The following is a 27789-nucleotide window of genomic DNA, read 5'->3' as shown; positions in this document are numbered from 1 at the left end:
AATCCCTGATATATATAATTTATCTATTTTTTACCTAAAATTCTAAATCAGTAAAAGATTAAATTAAATATGTATTACTATGTTTGAAAATTAAACTGTTTTTACACACTAAATGCTTCTTTAAAATTCTAACCCTATATATAGTATTGTCCAGCTGCCAGTGAAACAAGAAATAGCTGTTCAGGTGTTTACAGTTTAAATTTTCAGATGGATATGTTGTTCATTTCTTCACATGTCCCTTCAAGATTCTCATTTTGGATTATTATTTGCAATGTTTGAAATCTTTTGGTGTCATTGTGCATACAATATTGGATTTATTTTATTTGAATTCACTTCTTAGATTTTTTATAGCAATTTTGCTTCTTAAAATGTGATGTGTTTTTTTCAAGATTTTATTGTCATGAAGGACATCAAGGAGGAAATAATTCATTAAAACTGTTTTGTGGGGCTTACATATGATGTTGTACATGTAAAATTCGAAAATAAGTTTGGAGTATACCTTGCTGTGTTTTTTCTTTGAAATCTATTATAATATTAGTGGGACTTTTGTGCATAAAATGCTGTGTTTGCTCAAGGAAATTCAAATTTTCATACGATGGGATTTAGTTATGTTAAAGATTAAAAAATTTCAAAACTGGAATTCAAGTAGGAGATATAGTGTGAGTTCATCCAACATGTTTCTGTGGCTTTAAATGTGATTTTAAAAACATTCATTATTAATTTGGGATCTATTACAAACTTAAGATGATTTACCATTTAAATGGGATCTTGGAAATGAAATAAAATGTTGAATTAATGCAGTGGATATAGTCTAATCTAGTGATAAAGTGAAAAATGAAAGTAAAATATTCTAAAATATTCCTAACGTGGGGAAATGTTTTAAGTGAATGTGAAATTGGAAATAGTCATTATAAAATTCTGGATCAAATATTGTTTGATTTGGAAATTTATAATAGGAAATGAAATAAAATGTTTACTGTGGATATAGAAAAATCAAGTGATATATAGTAAAAATATAAATAAAATATTACAAAATATTTGTAAAGTGAGGATAACTATTTGGAATATAGTAATGGAAATGATAATTTTTTTTTACAAGATTCTGAATTATGTATAGATTCTGCACCTGTTAAATTATCATGGGAAGTTAATCAGAATTTATACTATGGATTTAGAAAAAAATCTAGTGAAGTCGTGAAAAATGAATAAAATTGGGAATTATTTAAAAACTTTGGAATTCTGGATGAGATGTCAAATATCAGTGTAAAAAAATAAATGAAATTGTTTATTCAAATATGATTTTGATGTTTCATAAAGTGAGTGAAATATTATGACTGGATTATTTAGGGTATTAAACACTGCTAGTAGTGGCTATGCAAACATTAAGATGAAATGTAGTGCATTTTAGGCCATGCAATTTTAAATAAACTGCAAGAAAATAACATATATGATATAGTCATTCTTGTTTGGCTTGATAACTCCTAATATTTTGAATGACAGTAAAATAAAAATCTCTCAATAGAATAATCCTAGGTAAGAAAAAGTTCAGGAAAAAAGCATGCTGAAACTTTGGGTTAGGTGAATAAATTTTTTTACAGGTAGCATCAAGGTAGATTTAAATCTAACAATACCAACTGGTCAATTTAAATGTCCTTATTGTATTGTCAATTTTAAAAACAGGTTGAGCTATTGGTAAAGTTTTACAGTAACACCTATAAGCAACTCACTGTAGGTAAAATTAAAACTATGATTGAGTTGATAACCAAAGATAATGTTTAAGAAAAATAATATTAATTGTAATGAGATCACTTGCAAAGTTGTTTCCCTTTGTATCATAGCAACCTTCTTATCTTGAGTGCTAAAGGTCAAGGTCAAACCAGATACTTGTAAATTGGCATTTTCTGCGTCTCCACAATGCTAGGGATTGGTGTAATTGTATTTGATTATACCTTCAGACATTTATAAGGGGAGATAATTGAAATAGTTAAATTTTAAAATGTTATGTGGATGAAGTGGAGCTGGGATAATTATGTGAAACTTTATAATTTGCATTAAAATCTTATAAAAATTTATCATTGAGTAATTAATGCTTTTTGAATTTTTTTATCTTTTGAATATATAAATTGTTTGATTAAAACTAGAATGTTTAACTGGAGAGGGTTATTCTTCAGTTGTAATAAATAAAGGATGAAAGAAGATTATAACTTTATTACAATATTATTTCTATACAGGGACATACAATCGATTAATTCAAGTTTTTGATGTACCCACATACAAACATGTATCCACATTAAAGGGCCATATATCTACCGTAACCAGTCTAGCCATTTCCTACTCGGGAAGATTTCTTATCTCTGGTTCTGCTGATTTGAAAGTTATGGTGAGAGTTCAAAAATAAATGTTGTTAAAGAAGTTTGAAAGAATTGCTACAACTTTAGGATGCATGACTGAAATTTTTGGATATTTTTGCATATTGTGTATGGATGTTGAAAAAAACCTTCAGTTACAGGCTATTATTTCAATTTGCATAATTTCTTGTGCTTGAATTTTTTTTATAAATTCCATGTTTATTCTGTATTTTTATGTTCTATTACAAAGAAGAATGCATATTTTCAATAGAATGTACTGTGGTGCGCACAACACTATCTATACAAAATACATTGTATGGAAAGTGTTATGCAATGCTTAAAAAATTATAATGTAGAATAAACATGGAATTTATTAAAAATTTCAAGCACAATAAATTATGTAAATTATGTAAATTCCATTATTAAAAATAATTCCAAGTTGAAATAATAGCCTGTTATCTGTAATCTATTAATTTCACCATTGTTCTGCATTACTGGATCAATATAATAAAGATTTATTTTGTCAGTTATTTTTTATAAAATTTTTTTTCAAGTCATATCTGTTGGACTACGTGTACTGCAAAAAAAATTCTATTTCCTTGTGTGATTGTTAGCTGTAGCAATTCTTTCATGCTTAAGATGGCAACTGGTCAGATTTCTAGTTCTATATCACCTACAAAAAATGAAGCAATCATGTGAATATGAAAGTTATTAGATTACTTTTTTAAACAAACGCAAAAACTATTTCAACAACCTTTCTGTAGGTGTTAGAACTAGTTGTCAGATTGTTGTTGTCTGAATTTATAAATAGCTATATGATTTTTATTGTATTTTTGTATTTTTGGTTTTTCCCAAGGCACATATAACCAGAGTATACAGCTGTTTTGTTGCGATAGTTATCAGCATGTGCAGACTTTGTCAGGACACATAGGAACTATTCACAGTCTAATTACCTCCCTTTCTGGTCGCTTCCTTTTCTCAGCATCTGTTGATAAAAGCATACAGGTGAATGTTTATTCTATATAGATATACCATTAGGTTATTTATGTTATATGCTTTTTCACAACAGAATATTTTTAGAATTTCTAGTCAATCCAAGTGAATGAAAAACCTATCCTTAATCAAAGCTGCATGTGCTAATAATTTAACAGCTTATTCAATCAGCTTTATCTAGAATTAAAAAAATTGTCAACTTCTTTTATAAAGTGTTTTTTCTTTGCTTTGATATCAAGCAATAACAAAAAAATAACAAATGATCACTTATTGACATTCAAAAGAAAAGATGATTATTTGAGTGTTTTATAAATCCTATAAAATTAGGAAAAACTGATTCATATAATGTTGATTCTATATTAATTATGGGATGCCATTTTTTGTGGATGAGCCGAACTATGAAAATAAAATTTTTAACGAAGTACAAATTTTCTATAAGCTTGTATGTAGACATTTGCAAGACCATGAAATCAAATCTACACAATAATTAATATCCACATAAAGGATGAAATCAACAGTAATCATATAATTAAATTTTAAATTATTAATGAAATAACCCCTACTAATAAGGGCTATTCCAAAAATAAATGTAGGGAGGGGGGGAAAAGGCACTTTTTATTTGACCCAAATAAGCATACATTTTGAATTGGATATTTTATTCAATTGTTCAAGCAATCTTTCTTAAATAACCACCACCTATCCAAATTTTGATAAAAGTGACTTCCTCCCCCCCCCCCCCCCCCCCCCCCCTTAAAAAGCCCTAAGCTTGTTAATCTTTCAAAGCCTTAATTTCAATGAAACTGTTCTCGTTAAAAAAGAGTACTGGTAAATTTAATTTTTTCATTTTTTTTTAGGAATTAAAAGGGGTGCGTATTATACAATACTGTGTACTATACACTACCAAGTACAGTAAATGTGTTTTGCAATGTGCATTTGTTTTTGCTTCATGTTGTTTATTATGTTATTCAGTATTGCAATATACATTGTAATATTATGATACTAAGAAAAAATAAAGAGTTTGGATAAGGAGTGAGATTTAAGTGTTATTTTATTATGATATATTTTGTAGACATTACTTATTTAATCAGATATTTATTGTATCAATTCTATATAATGAAAACTTATGTTTCTTGTAATGGAATGAAATGTCTTTGAATATTATATTATTTAAAAGAGATTTATCCTGTTGTATAATGTTGTCATTGTAACACATTAATTCACAAATGCGCGTAGCATTGATGCTTTGATGGGACGTCATCGATAATGACTTCAACACCTATTGTTGTATGACGTCAGAGGAGTGAAATAGCTTCTTTATAACACCTCTGAAAGTATTCATTCTTAAAAAAAATTTAGAACATGCGATAATGATAAATCCCTTTTTTATAAGCACATTTAATATTTAAAGTTTTTTTATTTTAGGTTTGGGATTTAGAGAACATGTTACCTATACAGACATTACAGAGACATGATGGTAGTGTTAATACAGTGATAGTAGTAGGAGATTTTATGTTATCAGGGTCGGAGGATAAAGAAATAAAGGTAACCAGTCAAGTTACTATTTTGTAATTATTGACTTTTGTATCTTGAGTATATATTTCAACAGGTAAAGTGAGAGCAATCGAAAGCAGTAAGATTAAGCTTACTATGGGTGCAATTTTTGTTGAAAATTTATTGTTATCTGATAATTTTGTCATTTGTATGAAACATTTAATAACAGTTAATGCTAATCTGTTAAAAAATTATATACTGTGAAAGTACTTTTATTTGTTGGGTACCAATTTTCGTGGTTTTCGTGGATGGCTTTATCCACGAATTTAAGCGTCCAACAAAATGTAACAACTTTGTCCAAGTCAAGACATGGAAAGATCCCCATGTAGGTTCAACAACATGGATACGGGCATACAATCTAGAGAATACATCGAATATGGTATGCACTATGAACTATATGTACAACTTCAGACAGGCTTGCTTATCTAATCTTTAAAAACCTAAACTGCACAACTTTTAACATTTCAATTCTCATGAAAAATTAGTTTTGATCAATGAAAGTCAGACTTCCAGTAATGATATGCAATATTTAAGTGTTCATTTTATCTTCTCATAATTCTCATACGAAACCAAAAAAAATAAATTCATAAGAATTAATTCTACAATTTAATACATTTGTAGCATTTTTTTTATGTTTTCTTAAAGTGAAATGTTTATGGTCCCATTAACACCTTTGATGATCGTTAATCTGTTGATCATTTGAGCTCGGGTTTATTAGTGTCATCACTTCTGATTACGTGTGTGCAACAATTAAAATGTTTACTTTGCAATTTTCTTCAATTGAGACAATTTGTAAGTTTGTAGCTGAATCAGCTTATTTTTGAACTCAATTATTTTATCAAAAGTTTGATGAATGTTGTCAGTAATGAAAGACGAACAAGTAAGTGAAAATGAACACCTTATTTTGCAATGTCCCACAAATCATTCTAAACATTTTTTTTCTCAGAAAACAAAAAATCCACGAATTTAAGAACCCACAAACATATAAATTTTGCTTAAACCACGAAAATTGATACCCACAAATAAAAGTACTTTCACAGTACTCTAGAGTTAAAAGTCCTTAGTGTGAAAATTGTTTATTAGATAGTTATCCACATAAAAAAATAAATTATAGGTCAAGAGCTTGTTTTTCGAGATATAAGCCATTGAATTTTGGCGGGAAAATGTTCTCTCTTGACTTTTCATAGCTTTACCAGTGAAAAGTTTAGGTGCTCAAAAACTATTAGAAAATAACAAATTTTTATAAGACTTTTACAGATGGTTTATAATGATACATGTAAAAGATTTATAAAAGAAAAATAGGGGTCAATGGGCAAAATTTTCTAAGGCATTCAAATGGATAAAACCAGAGGATTCTGAAAATCTGACAAAAATTCCAAAACATGACAAGCAAACTTCGTTAGGACCAATACAAGGAACCCAGATGTTCCACATGCCATCTTTAGTTTTTTTTATGCCCCACTCACTTACCAGCTGTGCCTACTTATTGAATTCACAGCCCTTAGAATTTGGCAGCAAGCATTGGGCCATATGTGTCTTGGTTTATAAGTTTCAGTCCAGACAACATACTTTCATCTATGGACTTTCCGTTATGAATTTTCCTCTGAGATCGGTATTTTGGTTATGTTACTTTTCACAGAATTGCAAAGTCTTTCCTTTGTTTCCCAGATTGATGCATGTGTTCCATCTACACACCTTTAGTTATGCCAGTTTAAAAAATACCCCAGAGTGGCATATTTGTTCTCTTACAGTATTTCTATATTGTATTTTAATATAAAATATTTGTATTACAGGTTTACAGATACTTCCAGATGCAGATGGGATTTGCATTACAGGGTGTGACATAATGGACCCTTGAAATTTCACCTAGTGTTTGGTGCTGTTATATCATTCTTTGATAGTATATTGAGTATCACATGACAGATTGAATCTTAACAAAACTACTAGTCATTACGATTATGCAATAAAAAGTGATAGTCACATGACTTTGACTACTAAAGAACAAAAAATTAATTCGTTGATGCAAGGGCTGTATAGTCATTCATGGTCATTAAAAACTTCCATCGTCATCATAGCTGAATTTATTGTAATATCACTGAAAAAGAAATGTATCAATTTGCAAATATACAATTTGAATGGTGTGTGTTTTAAATTGAATATCCTTTATAAAATTTTAAAAGTCATCATTATAAATTAGAAAATTTTCCTAAATTTATTGTTGGAAAAATAACCAATGAAGACTAAAAAGTTATTTTCATTTTTGCCTTGGAATTGTCAGTTTGTTTTCCGCTTTTGAATTTTATATATCTTTTGTATTTTTTTATGCCTTTATGCCTTTTAAAAATCTCTTTTCAAAACAGAAGTATAGATGAGGTTTGATTACAATGTATTGATTGAATCATAGTTGAACATTTTTTATACATAGATTAACAATAGTCACACTATTGATTTTTTAACAATCATTCAATCTCTCAAAACTTATATCGGATACTTGTATATGGAGGCAAGTTAACAATTTTTACGTCCTTGCCAATGTTGAGGGGCATTATTTTTTCTGGTCTGTGCATCTGTCCCTTCCGCCATTTGTTTTCCATTTGTCCATTGCGTATTGTTTAAAGTTTCATCAATGCACTTTACTATGAAGATGTGGTCAAGTCAACTTAAACTTAGTTCACATGTTCATTATGATATGAAATTATAAAATGAAATGCCAAATACAGTATTGACTCTAATTTTCATGTTAAATGAACAAAGAAATGTGATAGTAAAAAACCAGTACATTCTCAAGTTAAAGATTGGTTTCCACTTGAAACTCAGTACACATATGCTCTATAATTGACTGTCTCTCTGGTATCTTTCGTCCCTCTTTTATAATGTGAACCTTTTTAATTTTATGCTAAATTATGGGTTTTGCCCTGATTTTACAGTTCACTGAACAAGAAAAATGATAGTGAAAGTGGGGCATAGTACAGGCCTATGGATACAAGTTCTTATTGTTTGATGGAATTACTTTTATAATTTAAATGACAATAAGAAGCATAATAATGTTGGGCATTCTATATACCTGTTTCATATAAATGAATACAAAAGTCTGTATTTAATCATACAGCAAATTATCCATTTGTGGTTTCCTAGTACCAATGAAATCCACACAATTGGTATCCACTGAATAATAATGAATCCACACAATTGGTATCCACTGAATAATAATGAATCCACACAATTGGTATCCACTGAATAATAATGAATCCACACAATTGGTATCCACTGAATAATAATGAATCCACAGTACATTTTCCTTCTGATGCAACTTAAAAGAACATTTATTTTGAGGCATTATATATTTATTGAGTTGTGTGCCCTTGGATTAATTTTAAATACAGTATTAGAAATATAACTTTAAATGTAGTCAACAGGGGCAGATCCACCCATTTTAAAAGGGGGGTTCCAACGACCCCCCCCCCCCTCCAGATCCACCAATGAGTCAATGGAAGAAAAAAAAAAAGAATTAAATCAAATATTTTTGATAATGAAATACAAGGATGTTCCACAATTGTCTTATAGAAATGTTTTTAGAATAGGAACATGTTGACATGAACCCTGTGAATTATTCTATATATCTGTTGTTTAAAATGGTCTAGATAATATTTTAAGTGATTTATTAATTGCTATGTGTGAATTATATTCCTTTGATTACCCATGTCCAGTATTAAGTGTGTTTGTAAATACAAATGTATAAAACAAAGTTGTCTCATTTACATTGACATAGATCAGTGGTGGATCAAGAATTTTTTGTAAAGGGGGGGGGGGATGTCTGACTGCTGACTGACCTAGGGAGGCCCGCTTCAGTAATTCCCTATGTAGTCAACCAGGGATGCCCCCCTGGATCTGCATATGGAGATACAACAAAGGAGATAAAAAGATCATCCATTTAGTCCCAACTAAAGATACCCCTAATCTGAGGTAGTATTAACTAAAAAGAAAGTCGTTAAGACTCTAAATCAATATTCAAACACATTTAATGTTCGAAAATGTTCTCATTATAATACATAAGATATTCTTTATCAAAACTGAATGGTATTTCATTGTTAATATTGAACTCTTTATTCAAATGAATAGAAATATAGCATTATATCTATAATAAAATCATTCAGACAATAAATTAATATCAGAGATACATTTGATATGTGAAATTTTGTTTCCAATATTTACATTTTGTTGCTGTTTGACATGACTGGAACCATGGTATTCAAATCTTACGAGTTGATGATGCAAATTATTGTAAAATAAAACATTTGATGATTCAAAGAAAATTTTTTTTTAAGAATACACATGAAATGTTGCTGTACGTATTTATTGTTAATTTATTCATATCAAAAAGGCGTGCATTATTCTCCACTATATTTCTCCACTGAAAAAAAAATATCATTGAACAAAGAGTAATTTTCTTCCATTAAAGGGATTTTTTTCAAAGTGATATTTCCTTTCCAAGAAATTTTTTTTATATATTTATTTAAAATGACTTAAGTTGTCATCATTTCATAGGTAGCGATTTTATTTTCAATATTTTCTATTTAAATTTCTACCTTTGAAGTAATGCTTTTGTTGTTTCATAGGGCAATTTTTCTGCATTTTATGAATTAAACAATTATTTTTCATGAGCTGCTCAATAATGTTTAGAACGTGATTTTTTGTTATGCAGTTTTGTATTTACACCTTTAGTATTCATAATTATTTGTACTTATTGATGTACTTTAAGGTTCCTATATGGTGCATAATTAAAATTTTATATTTAATTGTAGAATCATTCTACGACATTATATTTTATTGTTTGACCAAATATTTGTAATTGCAAGCCAATTCATTTTATCATGTATTATTAAGCCTTTATATATGAAGTTTAACATTGTTATCAATAAAACTTTTTATTTGATTTATGATATTTTCAATTCTGCCATCTGAAAATGCTGACACAATAGAATTTTAGGCCTGGGGCGCAAGATTTCTGAAATGAGTGAAAATCATACATAACTATTAGTACATTCATGAAGCTTTTATTTTCTCTTACTCATTAAGTTTCCAATTAGATTCAAAGTATCCATTTAGGAAGAGAAAAAAGTATCACAGAATGCCAAACATTGGGATAACAATCCAACTAAGGCAGCAGTATAATTTTTTTTTATAAAGCTTTATATTGTAGGAGAAAGAAGACTAGGATGCTTCATGATTTCTTTGGTACTAAGTTTCGGTCTGTCATATATCAATTGACCTCATTGCTCAATTATCCTGATTAATAAGATAATTATATTTGGTAAATGGGATCCTTTCAAGGTCTACAGGATTCACCTGACCCCTACCTCATTTCATGTGGTTAAAAAGTCCATATCTCATATATAATATCAATATGTCAAATTTATTTGGTTTGTCCTTGACCTCATTTTCATGGTTCATTGGTTGATGTTAAGATTTTGGTGGTTCATATCATTTCTCATATACAACAATTGAAAGTGACCTACTGCTCACTGATGATGCCCCTGCCCGAATATTTTTGTAAACAGGAAGTTGTTGAGTGATGATTCTAAAATGCATCACACAGTATAGCTAACTTATATAAATTATGAAACCAAACTTCAGAAATCCTTGTATTGTAGTTCCTGAAAAAAATGCAATGAAAAATATTCAAGGGACGGACAGATGGACAAACAGATAAAACAGTTCACCCCTACTTTTTTTTTAAAGCAAGGGTATTATAAGCAGTAGGTCATCTATATTTGGTAGAAGGGAAAGGGTTTTGATATGTACATTTCAAACCAGCAGGTGGCATCTGACTGTGGACTTATTGTCAGAGATCATTGGTCAATGTTAAGTTTTGCTGACAAAATAGAATTTTAGGTCTTGGGCACAAGATTTCTGAAATTAGTGAAAATCAAGAAGATAGAAGACTGGGATGCTTCATAACTTATATGGTAGGAAGTTTCTGTCTCTTCATTTATCAATTGTTTTGGACCTAATTTTCATGGTTAAAGATAGTGTTGTCTTGTTAAATACTCAATTATCACGAGTAGTAGGACAACTTTGTTTGGTATATAGGAAATACTCAATTATCATGAGTAGTAGGACAACTTTATTTGGTATATAGGATCCTTGCAAGGTCTACATGTTAATTAGACAGGACTCACCTGACCTCTACCTCATTTCTTGTGGTCAAGTCCATATCTCATATACTATAGCAATAGGTCAATCATATTTTGTGTGTGCAATGAATAGAATATAAGTTTTTATTGCTAATTACAGTGCCAAAAGCTGAGCTGAATAATAACATTAAATTTATATGCAATGATTATTTAAAACAATTGCAAATATATATATAAAAAAAGGCATAAGTAAAGCAATACATATAGTATATCAGGTACAGTGACCTGGTTATATAATACTTGAAAATGATTGTCCTTGACCTCATTTTCATAGTTTATTGGTTGATGTTAAAAGTTTTTGTGTTTTTGACTGTTTCTCATATACAATAAGCAATAGGTCACCTATATTTGGTATGTGAAAAGATTTTGAGTTGTATACTTAAAACTAGCAGGTTGCATCTGACTGTGACCTCATTTTCATAGTTCATTGGTAAATGTTAAGTTTTTGTGGTTTGGTTTGTTTTTCACATACTATAAGCAATAGATCAACTATATTTGGTGTGTGAAAAGGTTGAGAGTTGTAAATGTCCAAGTTGCAGGTGGCATCTGACCTTGGCCTAATTGTCAGGGATCATTGGTCAATGTAAAGTTTTTGTTGTTTAGATATTACTTCTAGTATATGAACTTGCCAGACAGGAAGGGGTCATCTCACCTTGTCCTTATTTTCACATTTCAATGGTCAAGCTAAGTTTTTGTGGTTCCTTGATATTAGAAGATGTGGTACGAGTGCCAATAAGACAATTTGTTTCTCTGTTACCATATGCACTAGATCAGCTGTATTTGTTGTGAGGAATGATTGCTGTTTTAATCTGATCATGACAGCAAAAGTAGGCGAGACACTAGTTTTTACTGGTAGAGGAAGCTGGAAACCAACCTAGATCTAATTACCTTCTGCAAATAAAGAGGCTCCCAGGAGCTGAATTCATAAATCTAAATTAGATGTATCTTTGTAGATCTTTGATTGATAATTTTTAGTTTTAGTACGTATTGAGAACTTAGCAAAATTATAATTAAGAGGCTTTCAAAATGACAGCAAACTAGATTTTATTTGTGTCCTAGCATTTTTCAATATCACAAGGACCAGAACTCCTACAAGGTGAAAGTGAAAATCGTCAACAATAAATTTGACCTCTACTTTGTCAATAACAACATATCAAATTAAAAAATATGTGATTGAATGGTTCATGAGTTAAAAGCATGGACACCACTGGAAACACCATTTTTCAATCTTTCAAGAACACAACTCCCGAATGGTAAAAGTGAAAATTGTCAATCTAGAACTTGACTTCCATTTTGTCACAATAAGTAACAGCATATCAAAATTTGAAAAGATTTAATTAAACAGTTCTTGAGAAAATGCAGACACTGTTTGGCAGCCTCCAACCCGCCATACAACCAAAAATCAATAACAGATTTTTTTTCCTTCATTTAAAAATTACATTAGCATTTACCTCAAAAACCCAAATTTCTTGTTTTTAGAACAAGCATGACACTGTATTTAGTTGCTGTCTCACTGAAATTACTCCAATCTTTATTAATATATATTATACGCTTAAAGAATAAAATAAAAAAAAACATGTCTGTGCATTTCCTTTTTTAATTGTCCATATAATTTATACATCTTTGGTATAAAATCGAAACAATTATAAACATCTGAGGTCAGTTTTTCCTCAATTAAAAACATCTTACTTTTAAAAGATAAAATAAAACTAATCTCTTATCTTCTATTTCACATGATCAAAATAACAAAAACTAGAGGCTCTCAAGAGCCTGTGTCGCTCACCTGTTAATGTGTTTACTGATGTCGGCCATCTTCGTTGGTAGGCGGGGTCATTAGACACTTTTTTTTAAAATAGATACCCTAGTATTATGATTGTGGCCAAGTTTGGTTAAATTTGGCCAAGTCGTTTTAGAAAAGATTTTTATACAAGTTACAAAAATGACGAAAAGTTGTTCAATATTGACTATAAAGGGCAATAACTCCTTAAGGGGTCCTCTAACAATTTTGATCATGCTGACTTATTTGTAGATCTTACTTTGCTATACATTATTGCTGTTTACAGTTTATCTCTATCTATAATAGTATTCAAGATAATAACCAAAAACTGCAAAATTTCCTTAAAATCACCAATTTTAGGGCAGCAACCCAACAACAGGTTGTCCGATTCAACTCAAAATTTGTGAGGGGATATATCTTATTCTGATGGACATTTAAATCTTGAAAGATTTTCCCTAAATGTCTTAGTTTCAAAGATATAAAGCAAAAACTGCATTTTACCACTATGTTCTAATTTTAGCCATGTCGGCCATTTTGTTTGGCAGGCTGGGTCATCGGACATATTTTTTAAACTATAAACCACAATGATAATTGTGGCCAAGTTTGGTTAAATTTGGCAAAGTAGTTTTGGAGAAGAAGATTTTTAGAAAAGTTACAAAAAATGACGAAAAGTTGTTAAAAATTGACTATAAAGGGCAATAACTCCTTAAGGGGTCAACTGACAATTTTGGTCATGTTGACTTATTTGTAGGTCTTACTTTGCTGAACATTATTGCTGCTTACAGTTTATCTCTATCTATAATAGTATTCAAGATAATAACCAAAAACTGCAAAATTTCCTTAAAATAACCATTTCACAGGCAGCAACCCAACAACAGGTTGTCCTATTCGTCTGAAAATTTCAAGGCAGATAGATCTTGACCTGATCAACCATTTTACCCTTGTCAGATTTGCTCTAAATGCTTTGGTTTTTGAGTTATTAGCCAAAAACTGCATTTTACCCCTATGTTCTATTTTTAGCCATGGCGGCCATCTTGGTTGGTTTGACGGGTCACGCCACACATTTTTTAAACTAGATACCCCAAGGATGATTGTGGCCAAGTTTGGTAGAATTTGGCCCAGTAGTTTCAGAGGAGAAGATTTTTGTAAAAGTTTACGGACGACGGACGACGGACGCCAAGTGATGAGAAAAGCTCACTTGACCTTTCAGGTCAGGTGAGCTAAAAATGGAACAGATATATCAAACTTAACATGGAAAAACCTCATCCTAGTTCATATTTCCTTGATGCTGGTCACTTAACATTTAATTCTGAGAAAAAATAAAAGGATTATGATGAAAGCAAACTTTTAGACGCTGAAATAAAGTCGTCACAGAATTAAGCTCTTACATTTGAAATCGGTGTTATTTTCATTTTAACATTTCTCAAATAGGTCTTGATAAAATGATGTTATTTATTTCATGAACAAGGAAATATGGATAAGGCTCAAGCTTCTCTTTTTAAACATATGATATATAAAATCACAATTTTGATTAAGGTATCAAATATACATGTATTTTTGATTTCTTCAACAGACACAACACATTTCATTTGGAAGAAAAAATACACAAAAAAAGGTAACAAAGCACACATGTTTATGTAATAAAAAAATGCATGAAGTTTGGTTTAATGGCATCAAAAAGAACCAATGTGAAAGATGTATTTAAACTATTTTCTAAATCTATCTGCATGCTAAAACGATGTATCTAAACTATTTTCTAAACCTATCTGCATGCTAAAAAATTTATAAAAAATATCCTAAAAGTTTGTTAACATTTAAACAACTTTGTAAAGCTATAAGATTTTGTTTGAACTTTAAAATGAAATTGTGCCAAAATTCTATGACCAAAATCATAAAATCATCTTATTTGTACAGTATAATATAACAACATGCAGAATGAGACAATAAAATAAATCAATCTACAATATACTGAAAGTTTAAAAGTCAGCTACGAATTAAGACTAAATCTACATTATACTAACACTACACAACAGAGGTTTTCCTCAATACTGCAATATAACCTAGCACCTCATAATTTTTTCTATTAAGTATCTTTTATACAATAGTAGCTTCGACTAGTCTTGAATCACATTGAATTATAAATAAACAAGAATGTGTCCAAAGTACATGGATGCCCCACTCGCACTATTCTTTTCCATGTTCCATGGACTGTGAAATTGGGTAATAATCTAATTTGGCATTAAAATTAGAAAGATTATACTATAGAGAACATATGTACTAAGTTTCAAGTTGATTGGACTTCAGCTTCATCAAAAACTACCTTGACCAAAAACTTTAACCTGAACGGACACACACAGACGAACAAACGAACGAACGAACCAACTGAGCCACAGACCAGAAAACACAATGCCCCTCTACTATCGTAGGTGGGGCATAAAAAATATTTCTTTCAACAAAACACAACCTAAGTAATCTTCCCACCTCTCTTATTTACATGATCATATCATTCTATTTATAGAACTTGAATTATTGTGACTTAACAAACACTGGAATAACTTTTATCAATAATACTGAAATGTATCTTAGCACCACATAATTTTTGCATCTATTAAGTACCCTTTAAACATTCATAAAACATACAATATTAATTTCTACTCTAAAAAGATCTAATAGTATTGAATCACAAAGAAGAACGGATGAGCAGTTTTCACGATTAACTTTTATTGCTAACAAAAGTATAAACCATCTTATTGAGAATGCTCCAAATAGACTTATAAGTGAGATCTAAATACCCCCTTTCCTCAACATGTTCTAAATAGAAGTTAATGATCAATGACAATACAGAAACTTGACAAAAAAAAACATTGCAAACAAAATTTGTAGTAAATATCACATAACAGAAGCTATGGTTAAGACTAGATGCTACGAGTTAAAACACATTTTTGGAACATAATAATTCTTCAAAGCACTAATGGTTATTACAAAATGATTTGAACACAATCTGTGGACTAGAAAACATTGTATATATAAAAAGCACCGGTTACATAATATTGTTTTAGAAAAAAGATCTTATTCTTTCAAACATCAAATGTATATATCCTTCTGTAATGGATGACATCAAAGTACTTACAGTATTACCCATTACATGCATAAAATATAGATTTATACATTAAAAAAAAATCCAAAATAATGAAAATGGTAAAATCTTCATTCTTAGATTTTCAGCACTGAATTATAAGCACAAGATACATATCCTTTAACTGCATATTGTTTTTTTCAATAAAAAAAAAAAAAACAACCAAAAAACAATCCTACAAAAAACTAGAGGCTCTCAAGAGCCTGTGTCGCTCACCTTAGTCTATGTACATATTAAACAATGGACAGAGATAAACTCATGACAAAATTGTGTTTTGGTGATCATGATGTGTTTGTAGACCTTACTTTACTGGACATTCTTCTTGCTACAATTATCTCTATCTATAATGAACTTGGCCCAGGAATTACAGTGGAAAACATATTCTAAAAATTTACAAAAATTGTTAAAAAATGACTATAAAGGGCAATAACTTCTTAAGGGGTAAACTGACAATTTTGGTCATGTTGACTTATTTGTAGATCTTACTTTGCTGAACACTATTGCTGTTAACAGTTTATCTCTATTAAAATATTCAAGATAATAACCAAAAACTGCAAAATTTCCTTAAAATTACTAATTCTGGGGCAGCAACCCAACAGGTTGTCTGTTTTGTCTGAAAATCTCAGGGCAGATAGATCTTGACCCGATAAACAATTTATCCCCTGTCAGATTTGCTCTAAATGCTTTGGTTTCAAAGGTTAAGCCAAAATCTACATTTCGCCCACATGTACTATTTTTAGCCATGGCGGCCATCTTGGTTGGTTGGCAGGGCCACACCACACATTTTTAAAACTAGATACCCCAATGATGATTGTGGCCAAGTTTGGATTAATTTGGCCCAGTAGTTTCAGAGGAGAAGATTTTTGTAAAAGATTACTAAGATTTACGAAAAATGGTTAACAAGAGGCTGTCACAACGACAGCAAACCGGATTTATTAACATTTATTTGTGTCCTGGCAATATCACAAGAACCATTACTGATGAATGGTGAAAGTGAAAATCGTCAATATCAAATTTGACCTCCATTTTGTCATCAGTATCAACATATTAAAATTTGAAAAGCTTAGATTGAATGGTTCATGAGTAAATGCAACAACCTGAATGGAAACGCCATTTTACGATCTTTCAAGAACCATAACTCCTGCACGGTAAAAGTCAAAATCGTCATTATTGAACTTGACCTCTATTTTGTCATCAGTAACAACATATCAAAATTTCAAAAGCTTTGGTTGAATGGTTCATGAGAAAATGCACGGACACGACAGGAAAAACCATTTTTCAATCTTTCAAGAACCATAACTCCTGAACGGTAAAAGTCAAAATCGTCATTATTGAACTTGACCTCCATTTTGTCATCAGTAACAGCATATTAAAATTTCGGAAGCTTTGGTAGAACAGTTCATGCATAAATGCACGGACACGACTGGAAACTCCATTTTTCAATCTTTCAAGAACCATAACTCCTGAACGGTAAAAGTCAAATTCGTCATTATTGAACTTGACCTCCATTCTTTCATTAGTAACAACATATTAAAATTTGGTAAGCTTTGGTAGAACAGTTCATGCGTAAATGCACGGACAACTCCATTTTTCAATCTTTCAAGAACCATAACTCCTGAACGGTAAAAGTCAAGATCGCCATTATTGAACTTGACCTTCGTATAGTTGTCAGGAATAACATATTAAAATTTTAAAAGCTTTGGTTGAACGGTTCATGAGTTAATGCACGGACAACATTTGATTGCCGCCCGGCCGCCCGCCCGCCGTACATCCCCAAATCAATAACCGACATTTTTGTCACAAAAATCCGGTTAAAAATTGACTATAAAGGGCAACAACTCCTTAAGGAGTCCACTGACCATATTGGTCATGTTGACTTATTTGTAAATCTTACTTTGCTGAACATTATTGTTGTTTACAGTTTATCTCTATCTATAATAATATTCAAGATAATAACCAAAAACATTAAAATTTCCATAAAATTACCAATTTAGGGGCAGCAACCCAACAACTGATCGTCCGATTCATCTGAAAATTTCAGGGCAGATAGATCTTCACCTGATAAACAAATTTACCCCTGTCAGATTTGCTCTAAATGCTTTGGTTTTTGAGTTATAAGCCAAAAACTGCATTTTACCCCTATGTTCTATTTTTAGCCATGGCGGCCATCTTGGTTGGTTGGCCGGGTCACCGGACACATATTTCAAACTAGATACCCCAATGATGATTGTGGCCAAGTTTGGTTTAATTTTGTCCAGTAGTTTCAGAGGAGAAGATTTTTGTAAAAGTTAACGACAACGGACGCAAAGTGATGGGAAAAGCTCACTTGGCCCTTTGGGCCAGGTGAGCTAAAAAGGTACACAACTAGCATGACTTGTTTAATTGTTTCTGTACAAAACCATGACTTGTTTAATCGTTATCATACAAAACCACGACTTGTTTATTTGTTTCCATACAAAACCATGACTTGTTTAAGTGTTTCCATACAAAACCATGTCTTGTTTAAGTGTTTCCATACAAAACCATATCATGTTTAATTGTTGCCATACAAACAACCATATGTTCAGTTTTAAGCATTTTTGTGCCAACCTTCTGTATACATTTTTCTGACAACAAAACTTTCAATCTGTAAAATCAGAGTCTGAATCACTTATTGTTATCACGACAGGTTTGTCTGAAATAAAAATTAACAAAATAAATATACAGCCAAGTATGTCAGAGTCAGAATTTACATGTAATAAATAGTTCTACACAACAATCATCATGTATCAAATTCATGCACAAAGACAATTAGCTAAAATAAACAATTTGACTCTCTTGCTAAAACTACTTTAAAATATTGTGGCCCGGATTAAAATTCTAGACTTTGCTGATGTCTTTAATTACATTGTTCAAATAAGTGGTCATTGGATTCAATAGTAACTGCACTGTCACTGTACAGATTTTTTCTAGAGTTTTATTATTTTTATTTTTTTAACATATGGTCCACATAAGCAGATGAACATGGTTTAACAACACACAATGTGTGCCTATACCAAGCTAGGCTATTCAGACCATTTGTTGTTATGTTTATACCGTTTTCAATTTTTAAGGGGTGAGGTGTAGGTTGTTGGTTTGGCATTTTGTGTCATCCAACATTTTTGATAATTTATGTAAAACATGTCCAACCTAAGAAATGCCTTATATCTCTGATCAACTTTTTTCAATATACAAATTGAGTCAATAGATTTGAATAAGCTTATGCCAACAACTTGCAACGCTGTTCAGATTGCTCAATCAGAGAAAAGAGATAATCTGTAAGCATTTAAAATATAAAGAAAACAATTTATTTTCTTTAACTTTCATACCTTTTTGAGGTCGTCTTCTCTTTGACGGTCCAGATTCCTCACTTGCTTCTGTCTTTATCCGTACAGGGGTATTAAAGACAACAGATGTTGAGATATTAGGATTTAAAGATGACCTTGAACCTTGACTCTGCTTTCTTTTCCCCAGTCTCCAAACGTTTCCTCTTATGTCTTCAATTGCTTTTTCATGTGAGGAAATGTATTCTTGGGATTTTGTTTCATGTAATCTGGAGTTCTGTGAAGCAGCAGATGTGGCTGGATTTACATTCCTAGAACTCTTTGAATTTGTGACATTGGTTGTAGATAGTAATTTATCAATACCAGCAGAACTCACTTGAGAAGATTTTTGAGAGCTATATGATTTTGTCACAGCAGACGACTGTGTCACACTTTTTTTTGTTTGGCATGTTCTTGTTGTCTGCACAATTGGAGAGAGTGGTCTTTGAACATTCACACTGACAGGAATTTCTGAAGTATTTCCACCAGTTGAATGATCAGGATATTTTACAAACTTGTGAGTTGTTGACCTTGACCTGTGTTGACCGGTATGTTGACCAGCATGTTGACCAGTATGTAAAGACTGTGTACTAGTTTTATGTACAGAAGTAATCTGTGCTGGATTCACAAGTCTTGGTACATTAGTACTCAGATAAGGACGACCTTGAACAGGAGGCAAGGACACACTAGTAGTCACAGGCACATACTTTCCTGGAATTAATGGATGACCAGATGAAATACATGAAGGTGTTTTCATTACATATGAGTTGTTTGTTTTTTGCTCCAGTACAAAATCAGATGGTTGAGAGACACTGTGAAAAGGGAAAGTGGGTGAATTCATGCATGATGTTGGTACGACAGGCTGTTCAATAGATGGTTGTGACACAAGACTAGTACCAACATTCTGTCGTCCACTCACAGGTGATGGCAAAGAGTTTGTATGTCTTGTTCCATGTGTTTGTGAGACTGTCGATACAGGTATAGATGTCAGTGTACTGTGTCCAGTAACAGGATTTCCTCCAAAATTTCTTAATCTCACAATTGTAGAAGACAATACTGGTAGTGTTGATTCTGTACAAAAGAGATATCATTTTTAGTAGTTGTAAGCATTTAATTCAGTCATACTGAAGCAATTTCCATTTTTTTTTTAATCATATCTGTAAAATGTTTATGTTCTTCACATTGTTGTTATGTACTTATCTGATTTGTATTTGCTTGTATAATTATATTTTTAAAAAGTATATATGTATAACTTGTGTACAACTTGTGTATTGTGTAGAAATTCATACACATGTATGAAGAAATTGTTTAATATGTATCTCTAATTATTTTCTTGATGGTTATCTGACACTCCTCACTAATAAACTAAAAGTTTACCTTGGAAGTATAGAATAGGAAAATTTATCTCTGACTGACATTTATAAACAGTTTATTATCCTATTAAATCTTTGTATTCTGTTGAAAATGGAGGAAATTTTTCTTGGCGTCCTCAGAAATTTGGGATATATTATATATAATTAGGCAGGTTTTAATACACCTTATTGCTATTTTGCCACCATTACTGGACATCACACAGGTTGCCTTAAAAGTATGACCTCATTATACAAAATATCTGACTCCACAATGGAAAAGTGATTGTTGTTTGATGTCAATTGACTCAATAGTTCAAGCGGGACAGATGGGAATAGAGATAGGGTGTATACAGCATGACATGTTAATACAGAAATTATTTTATTCTTTGAGGTATTAAAACATTTTACCTACAGTTTGGGGTCTTAAAAATGTGCCTCTAGACCCCTTACTCCAAATATACCTGCAATAACAATAGCCAATGAAATCAGTAGCAATTACTACCTGAAATTTGGGGAACCAATGAAATTGGTCCGTGTCCTCCATCAACAGACCGTCTGCCATGAGTAGGGATCAATGGCACTTCATTCACTCTGTTGTTTCCTGGTTTACCTTTTCTCCCTTGTGTGCAAGTATTGGTTGGGTCCTGGCTACCTGTTTGTTTCCTGTAGGTCACATGACCATGCTTCCCAGGCAAAACAGAAACATACTTAGGAGTAGTATTTCCTGACTTCTGACCTTGATTCTGTACAATGGACTGATGATTCTGTACAACTGAAGTCTTGGGCTGTTCAACAGTTACTTGTGCTGGTCTTGAATTTGATGTATTCATCATGAAATTAAAAGATTCTTTCCCATGAGTAAGATTTTCCTTGCTATTATGCTGAACTTGATTATTTTGAGAAATATTTGCCGGAGAAAAAGTGCTTGTTATTGGCATTCTATTCATTGCCCTTCTACCACAATCTGGTATTTCTACTGCAGAATTACGTCTCACTGGTTTCCCCGGTATACCAGTACTCATAGCTGGACTGGCAATATTCATTAACTGATTTTGTTGTTGCCCTGGATCAGATCTATTAGATGCTATACTTGTAACAGAACAACCAGGTAATTCTACAACTCTGTTGGCATAAAGTGATTGTTGACTTGCTGAAGGTACCATCCTATTAACATCTGTCATTATTGAAGTTCCATGTAGAGGTGTCCCGGGTAAATGAATTGTCTCCCTTGTGCTAGCTGCTGACCTGACAGGCAACTGTACACCAGCAGTCCGACATAAACTTGACATTACTAAAGAGGCCTCAGTGATTTCTACAAAAATTTTTTTAATAAAATCCTGGTTAATCATCTACATAAACATCTATAACAACTTTTTAAAAGATTTAAAAAATAATAAAAGTTGTGCCTTTATTAATTGAATTCAAAACTAGAGGCTCTAAAGAGCCTGGTTCCCTCACCTTGGTCTATGTGAATATTAAACAAAGGACACAGATGGATTCATGACGAAAATGGGTTTTGGTGATGGTGATGTGTTTGTAGATCTTACTTAACTGAACATTCTTGCTGCTTACAATTATCTCTATATATGTATAATAAACTTGGCTCAGTAGTTACAGTGTCAGTGGAAAAAGTTAGTAAAAATTTACAAAATTTAATGAAAATTGTTAAAAATTTACTATAAAGGGCAATAACTCCTTAGGGGGTCAATTGACCATTTTGGTCATGTTGACTTATTTTTCGGTCTTGCTTTGCTGTACATAATTGCTGTTTACAATTTATCTCTATCTATAATAATATTCAAGATAATAACCAAAACAGCAAAATTTCCTTAAAATTACCAATTCAGGGGCAGCAACCTAACAACAGGTTGTAAGATTCATCTGAAACTTCCAGGGCAGATAGATCTTGACCTGTTAAACAATTTTACCCCATGTCAGATTTGCTCTAAATGCTTTGGTTTTTGAGATATAAGCCAAAAACTGCATTTTACCCCTATGTTCTTTTTTTAGCCCTGGTGGCCATCTTGGTTGGTTGGCCAGGTCACCAAACACATTTTTTTATAAATTAGATACCCCAATGATGATTGTGGCCAAGTTTGCTTTAATTTGGCCCAGTAGTTTCAGAGAAGAAGATTTTTGTAAAAGTTAACAATGACGGACGCCAAGTGATGAGAAAAGCTCACTTGGCCCTTTGAGCCAGGTGAGCTAAAAATGACACATGCAAAATATGGAGTAATCTGTGAAATCATTATCTATAATACATCTTAATATATATAATGGTACCGTCAGCAATGAACTTGCAAGTGCTGATTTATATTTGGCTAAAGATTGCATATATTTATATTTTCCAAACGTTGGTTACCCAGTGATGTTGGGTTGCTGCCTCACCACCTCCTATTTTTCTTAACATTTCTTCTCATTTATTTGTACCAGATTTTAGTAGCATTTATGACATATTTACAATTGCAAAAAACAGTGAAAAACATAGCTATAAATGTGAACATCAATGACTAACCTTTAAATAGAGTACTTTTGAGCTGTTTGGAGGCCTCACAAGAATTCCACAGGGGTTCAAACACTGCTTGTAAGTTCAAACACAATGTAGAACATACATCTTTCACCTTATGAATTACTTCATTCTAATAATAGATAAGAAAAAAGAACTAATTATTGACTTTTGATCTTCCAATGTTCTTCTTGTTTACTTACCACATTATCATTAGTTTTTATCAACTATAAAAAGGATGAACTTAGGTGATGTTTAGCAATTTGTGTCAGGTGTTTGGACTGGTTTATTTTACTTCAATACAGGGTAAAATATTTTGCCCCAGTAGACTCATTTTTCTTTTCACATCAGACTTCATTCACTTACTAAGTTTCAAGTTTACTAGACTTCAACTTCATCAAAAACTACCTCCACCAAAAACTTTAAACGGAAGCCGGACAGACCAAAGGACAAATGGACAGACAAACCAACAGCCGCACAGACCAGAAAACATAATGCCCGTAAATGGGGCATAATGAAAATTGATTTTAGTATTAAAGAATTGAAAAACAAGAGGCTGTCACAACGACAGCAAACCGGATTTATTAACATTTATTTGTGTCCTGGCAATATCACAAGAACCATTACAGATGAATGGTGAAAGTGAAAATCGTCAATATCAAATTTGACCTCCATTTTGTCATCAGTATCAACATATTAAAATTTGAAAAGCTTAGATTGAATGGTTCATGAGTAAATGCAATAAAGTGAATAGAAAGCCATTTTACGATCTTTCAAGAACCATAACTCCTGAACGGTAAAAGCCAAAATCATCATTATTGAACTTGACCTCTATTTTGTCATCAGTAACAACATATAAACATTTCAAAAGCTTTGGTTGAATGGTTCATGAGAAAATGCACGGACACGACTGGAAACACCATTTTTCAATCTTCCAAGAACCATAACTCCTGAACGGTAAAATTCAAAATCGTCATTATTGAACTTGACCTCCATTTTGTCATCAGTAACAACATATAAAAATTTCAAAAGCTTTGGTTGAATGGTTCATGAGAAAATGCACGGACACGACTGGAAACACCATTTTTCAATCTTTCAAGAACCATAACTCCTGAACGGTAAAATTCAAAATCGTCATTATTGAACTTGACCTCCATTTTGTCATCAGTAACAACATATTAAAATTTGGGAAGCTTTGGTAGAACAGTTCATGTGTAAATACACGGACACGACTGGAAACTCCATTTTTCAATCTTTCAAGAACCATAACTCCTAAACGGTAAAAGTCAAAGTCGCCATTATTGAACTTGACCTTTATTTAGTTGTCAGTAACAACATATTAAAATTTTAAAAGCTTTGGTTGAACGGTTCATGAGTTAATGCACGGACAACATTTGATTGCCGCCCGCCCGCCGTACATCCCCAAATCAATAACCGACATTTTTGTCACAAAAATCCGGTTAAAAATCTTCTTGATTTCAACCACATCAGTATAAGAAAGAAATTTGGTGCACACGGTTCAAATGGGTTATTTGTTATAACATACCAAATAAAAGTGGATTTCCTTCCCTATCGAGTCCGTTTTAAAACTATATTTCATTGGCGTAATGATGATTTAAGCTAGAAATAGAGTGTCATATTGAACCTACTCCTTTTGATACTTACCATCAACTGTTCCAATTGAGCCAGTAATGTACTTGAAGCACTCTGGAACATGTTAGGTCGTTCATTATCAACTCCTCCTTCCATTTTGTTCTTCATGCGTTGGAAAAGTCCTTTCCCACTGTCATTCTTACAATCTTCATATGTTGTTTTAAGATGATCCTATAAATATAACATGTTCCAAATGCTACCATTATCCATATTCATATTTTAAAATTTTTACTCTATGGTGTCCAGTTATTTTGCAAAATCCTTTACAGTGGTAATTTTTATTCTTACAAATGGAGCCCCCAAAAAAGTACTCCACCTTTAACATTCATACTGTCATATATTGTGCTATCAACTTAGTTATATTGTGCAATTAATTTTTATTAAGTATGTTAATGTTCCTTTTTCGTGTGCATAATTCATAAATATAAAGATTCATGGTAAAAAATGGTGAAGTTGCAACACTAATTCTTTTTTAAATGAATGTAGAACATCCAGTAAAGAACATAAAACTTTAAAGTATTGCAATTCAAACCATGGTGTCAAAAACACGTCTTTATGTGTGTTGAAAATCAATATCAAATGTAACAACTATCCTTGTTTAATTGATTGGTAGTGTCCTATAATAAAGGGGAAAATGTTCTAGATATATTATAAGTAAATGGTTTGGGAGCATCAAATAAAAATTCAACACTTTCAACTGTAGCTTCTATTTCCCACATCTTTACTGAATCTAAATGAACAGTAATGATAAAGCTGATTATTTATATAACACTTTAACCATGATAGGGAGGTCATCACCAAAGTTTTTTACTGTGCAACTTTAGAAGGCTTTTAGACAATGGAAATTTTAAGTATCACTACCATCCAGGCCTCTTTCTTTTTGGTCAACAAACATTTGAAGGTCATTCTTGTTGTGATCTCTTATATTTATAAGGTAACAATATTTTACCTGAATAGTTGGAGGAAACATCCTATTCATATCTCTCTGTCTTTCTATTACAAACTCTTGTAAATTCCTAATCATTTCTGTCAACTAAAATGAAAGATTATTATTATGAAACAAGAATGTGTCAATAGTACACGGATGCCCCATCCCATTATAATTTTCTATTTAACATGTTTACTAAGTTTCAAGTTGATTGGACTTCAACTTCATCAAAAACTGCCTTGACCAAAAACTTTAACCTGAAGTGGGACAAACAAACAGACACACAGACAAGAAAACATAATGCCCATAAATGGGGCATAACAATATTCCTATGCAATTCTATTAACTAAGATAAAAACTTGCTAAGAATTTTCCTAGATGTGATACCTGCTAATGTTGATAAAATTACACACAAAATATTATAGACTTACCATGACTGATCCTCTCAAACCCAAACCTTATCAGAAACCACCATTTTAACTAAGCAAAAAGGGGGTGAGGATAAACCCATTAAAAGCATCCTTGTTTACAATTTAAACAATCATTTCTGCCTCACTGAAATAAATTGTGTGCACCGACACTTATATTCTATGACTATATTGGTACTATTCATGGTACGTTCAGCTGTTGATATGGTTAAAAGTACAGTTCTTAGTTATGCTTAAGAAAACAGATAGTATTACTCTTATACTAATCTTTATACAACTGAAATGCTACTGTGGATTCATAATTATTCATTGGATACCAACTTTCATAAAACAAATGGTCTACAAATGACATATTTCATATAGGCTTGTACACAGACTTCAACAAAACCACAAAATTAAGTACCTAAACCCCTGCAAGTTTTCCTTAATCTGTGAAAATTGGTACCAAAGTAAATAAATGAATCCACAGTAATAAAAGCAGTATTTCAAAATATTACCTTTGTTTCAGAAATCAAATGAAACTGTCTTTGTGCTGTATCCAATTGATTTCTTGATACATTACAAGACAACAGTTCTCCACAAAGTTTGCCAGTGAAAGACCGTAATGTACTCAGGATTCTCAGCTTATATCTCTCAAGGAGGTTCCACAAATCAACACTAAAATTGGATAAAATTTAACATAAAAACGCCTTAGGCCAATATAGCCTTGAATTTCAACTTTACTTAAATTAGACTGTTAGTTTTCTTGTTTGAATTGTTTTACATTGTCATTTCAGGGCCTTTTATAGCGGACTATGCAGTATGGGCTTTGCTCATTGTTGAAGGCTGTACAGTGACCTATAGTTGTTAATTTCTGTGTTATTTTGGTCCCTTGTGAAGAGTTGTCTGATTGGCAATCATACCACATCTTCTTTTTTTATATTTATCATAAATTTTCAAATTGGCCATAATTTGGTTTTTTAATCATGCTAATGAATCAATTCCTAACTTCTTTTCCAAAATAAATCTCTTCATAAGAGAACATTTTTTGCTTCAAAATTAGCATATTTTGGATAAATTGTAAAAATACAATTATTTTGTACATCTATGACTCCCTGTTTTAGATAATTTAAAATACCAACATAATGTTTTGTTGTAAATAAACAATAATAGCAGCATCTGCCTTCAAACATAATAATTACATCTATTTGATATGGTTCTCACCTAAAGAATTTGGTCCATACTATAATAATTACAACTATTTGATATGGTTCTCACCTAAAGAATTTGGTCCATACTATACTAATTACATCTATTTGATATGGTTCTCACCTAGAGAATTTGGTCCATACTATAATAATTACAACTATTTGATATGGTTCTCACCTAAAGAATTTGGTCCATACTATACTAATTACAACTATTCGATATGGTTCTCACCTAAAGAATTTGGTCCATACTATACTAATTACATCTATTTGATATGGTTCTCACCTAAAGAATTTGGTCCATACTTTAATAATTACAACTATTCGATATGGTTCTCACCTAAAGAATTTGGTCCATACTATACTAATTACAACTATTTGATATGGTTCTCACC

The 27789-nt window shown here is 31.6% G+C and overlaps 3 protein-coding genes across 10 annotated transcripts in view; 2 read left to right on the top strand and 1 right to left on the bottom strand.

Annotated features, from left to right (window-relative positions):
- Nucleotides 1–9825, top strand: part of LOC139524826 (E3 ubiquitin-protein ligase TRAF7-like) — a 32270-nt gene extending 22445 nt beyond the window's left edge. The window contains exons 13-16 of one of the 3 annotated variants that reach the window (XM_071319931.1): nucleotides 2232–2380; nucleotides 4764–4883; nucleotides 6686–8084; nucleotides 8182–9825. In XM_071319931.1, the coding sequence (XP_071176032.1) occupies nucleotides 2232–2380; nucleotides 4764–4883; nucleotides 6686–6739 (323 nt within the window). In that variant the 3' untranslated portion in view covers nucleotides 6740–8084; nucleotides 8182–9825. Of the gene's footprint in view, nucleotides 1–2231; nucleotides 3354–4763; nucleotides 4884–6685; nucleotides 8085–8181 lie in introns of those variants that run through there. The other 2 variants (XM_071319930.1, XM_071319932.1) reach the window with 2 other exon arrangements.
- The window catches only part of LOC139525559 (tRNA-dihydrouridine(20) synthase [NAD(P)+]-like), a 627966-nt gene that overhangs the window by 359633 nt on the left and 240544 nt on the right, over nucleotides 1–27789 (top strand). The window lies entirely within an intron of this gene.
- The window catches only part of LOC139525555 (titin homolog), a 73170-nt gene continuing 58046 nt past the window's right edge, over nucleotides 12666–27789 (bottom strand). For all 6 annotated transcript variants that reach the window (XM_071320986.1, XM_071320988.1, XM_071320990.1 and 3 more), the window contains 7 exons: nucleotides 26705–26864; nucleotides 25801–25884; nucleotides 24864–25022; nucleotides 23208–23331; nucleotides 21195–22004; nucleotides 19347–20411; nucleotides 12666–18673 (listed from right to left, as the gene is read on the bottom strand). In XM_071320986.1, coding sequence (XP_071177087.1) covers nucleotides 18621–18673; nucleotides 19347–20411; nucleotides 21195–22004; nucleotides 23208–23331; nucleotides 24864–25022; nucleotides 25801–25884; nucleotides 26705–26864 — 2455 coding nt within the window. In that variant the 3' untranslated portion in view covers nucleotides 12666–18620. The remainder of the gene's footprint in view (nucleotides 18674–19346; nucleotides 20412–21194; nucleotides 22005–23207; nucleotides 23332–24863; nucleotides 25023–25800; nucleotides 25885–26704; nucleotides 26865–27789) is intronic.

The sequence above is a fragment of the Mytilus edulis genome, chromosome 5, assembly GCF_963676685.1.
Source record: "Mytilus edulis chromosome 5, xbMytEdul2.2, whole genome shotgun sequence".
NCBI lineage: Eukaryota > Metazoa > Mollusca > Bivalvia > Mytilida > Mytilidae > Mytilus > Mytilus edulis.
Note: the sequence above shows the minus strand (reverse complement) of the source record. Positions and strands in the feature narration are given on the sequence as shown.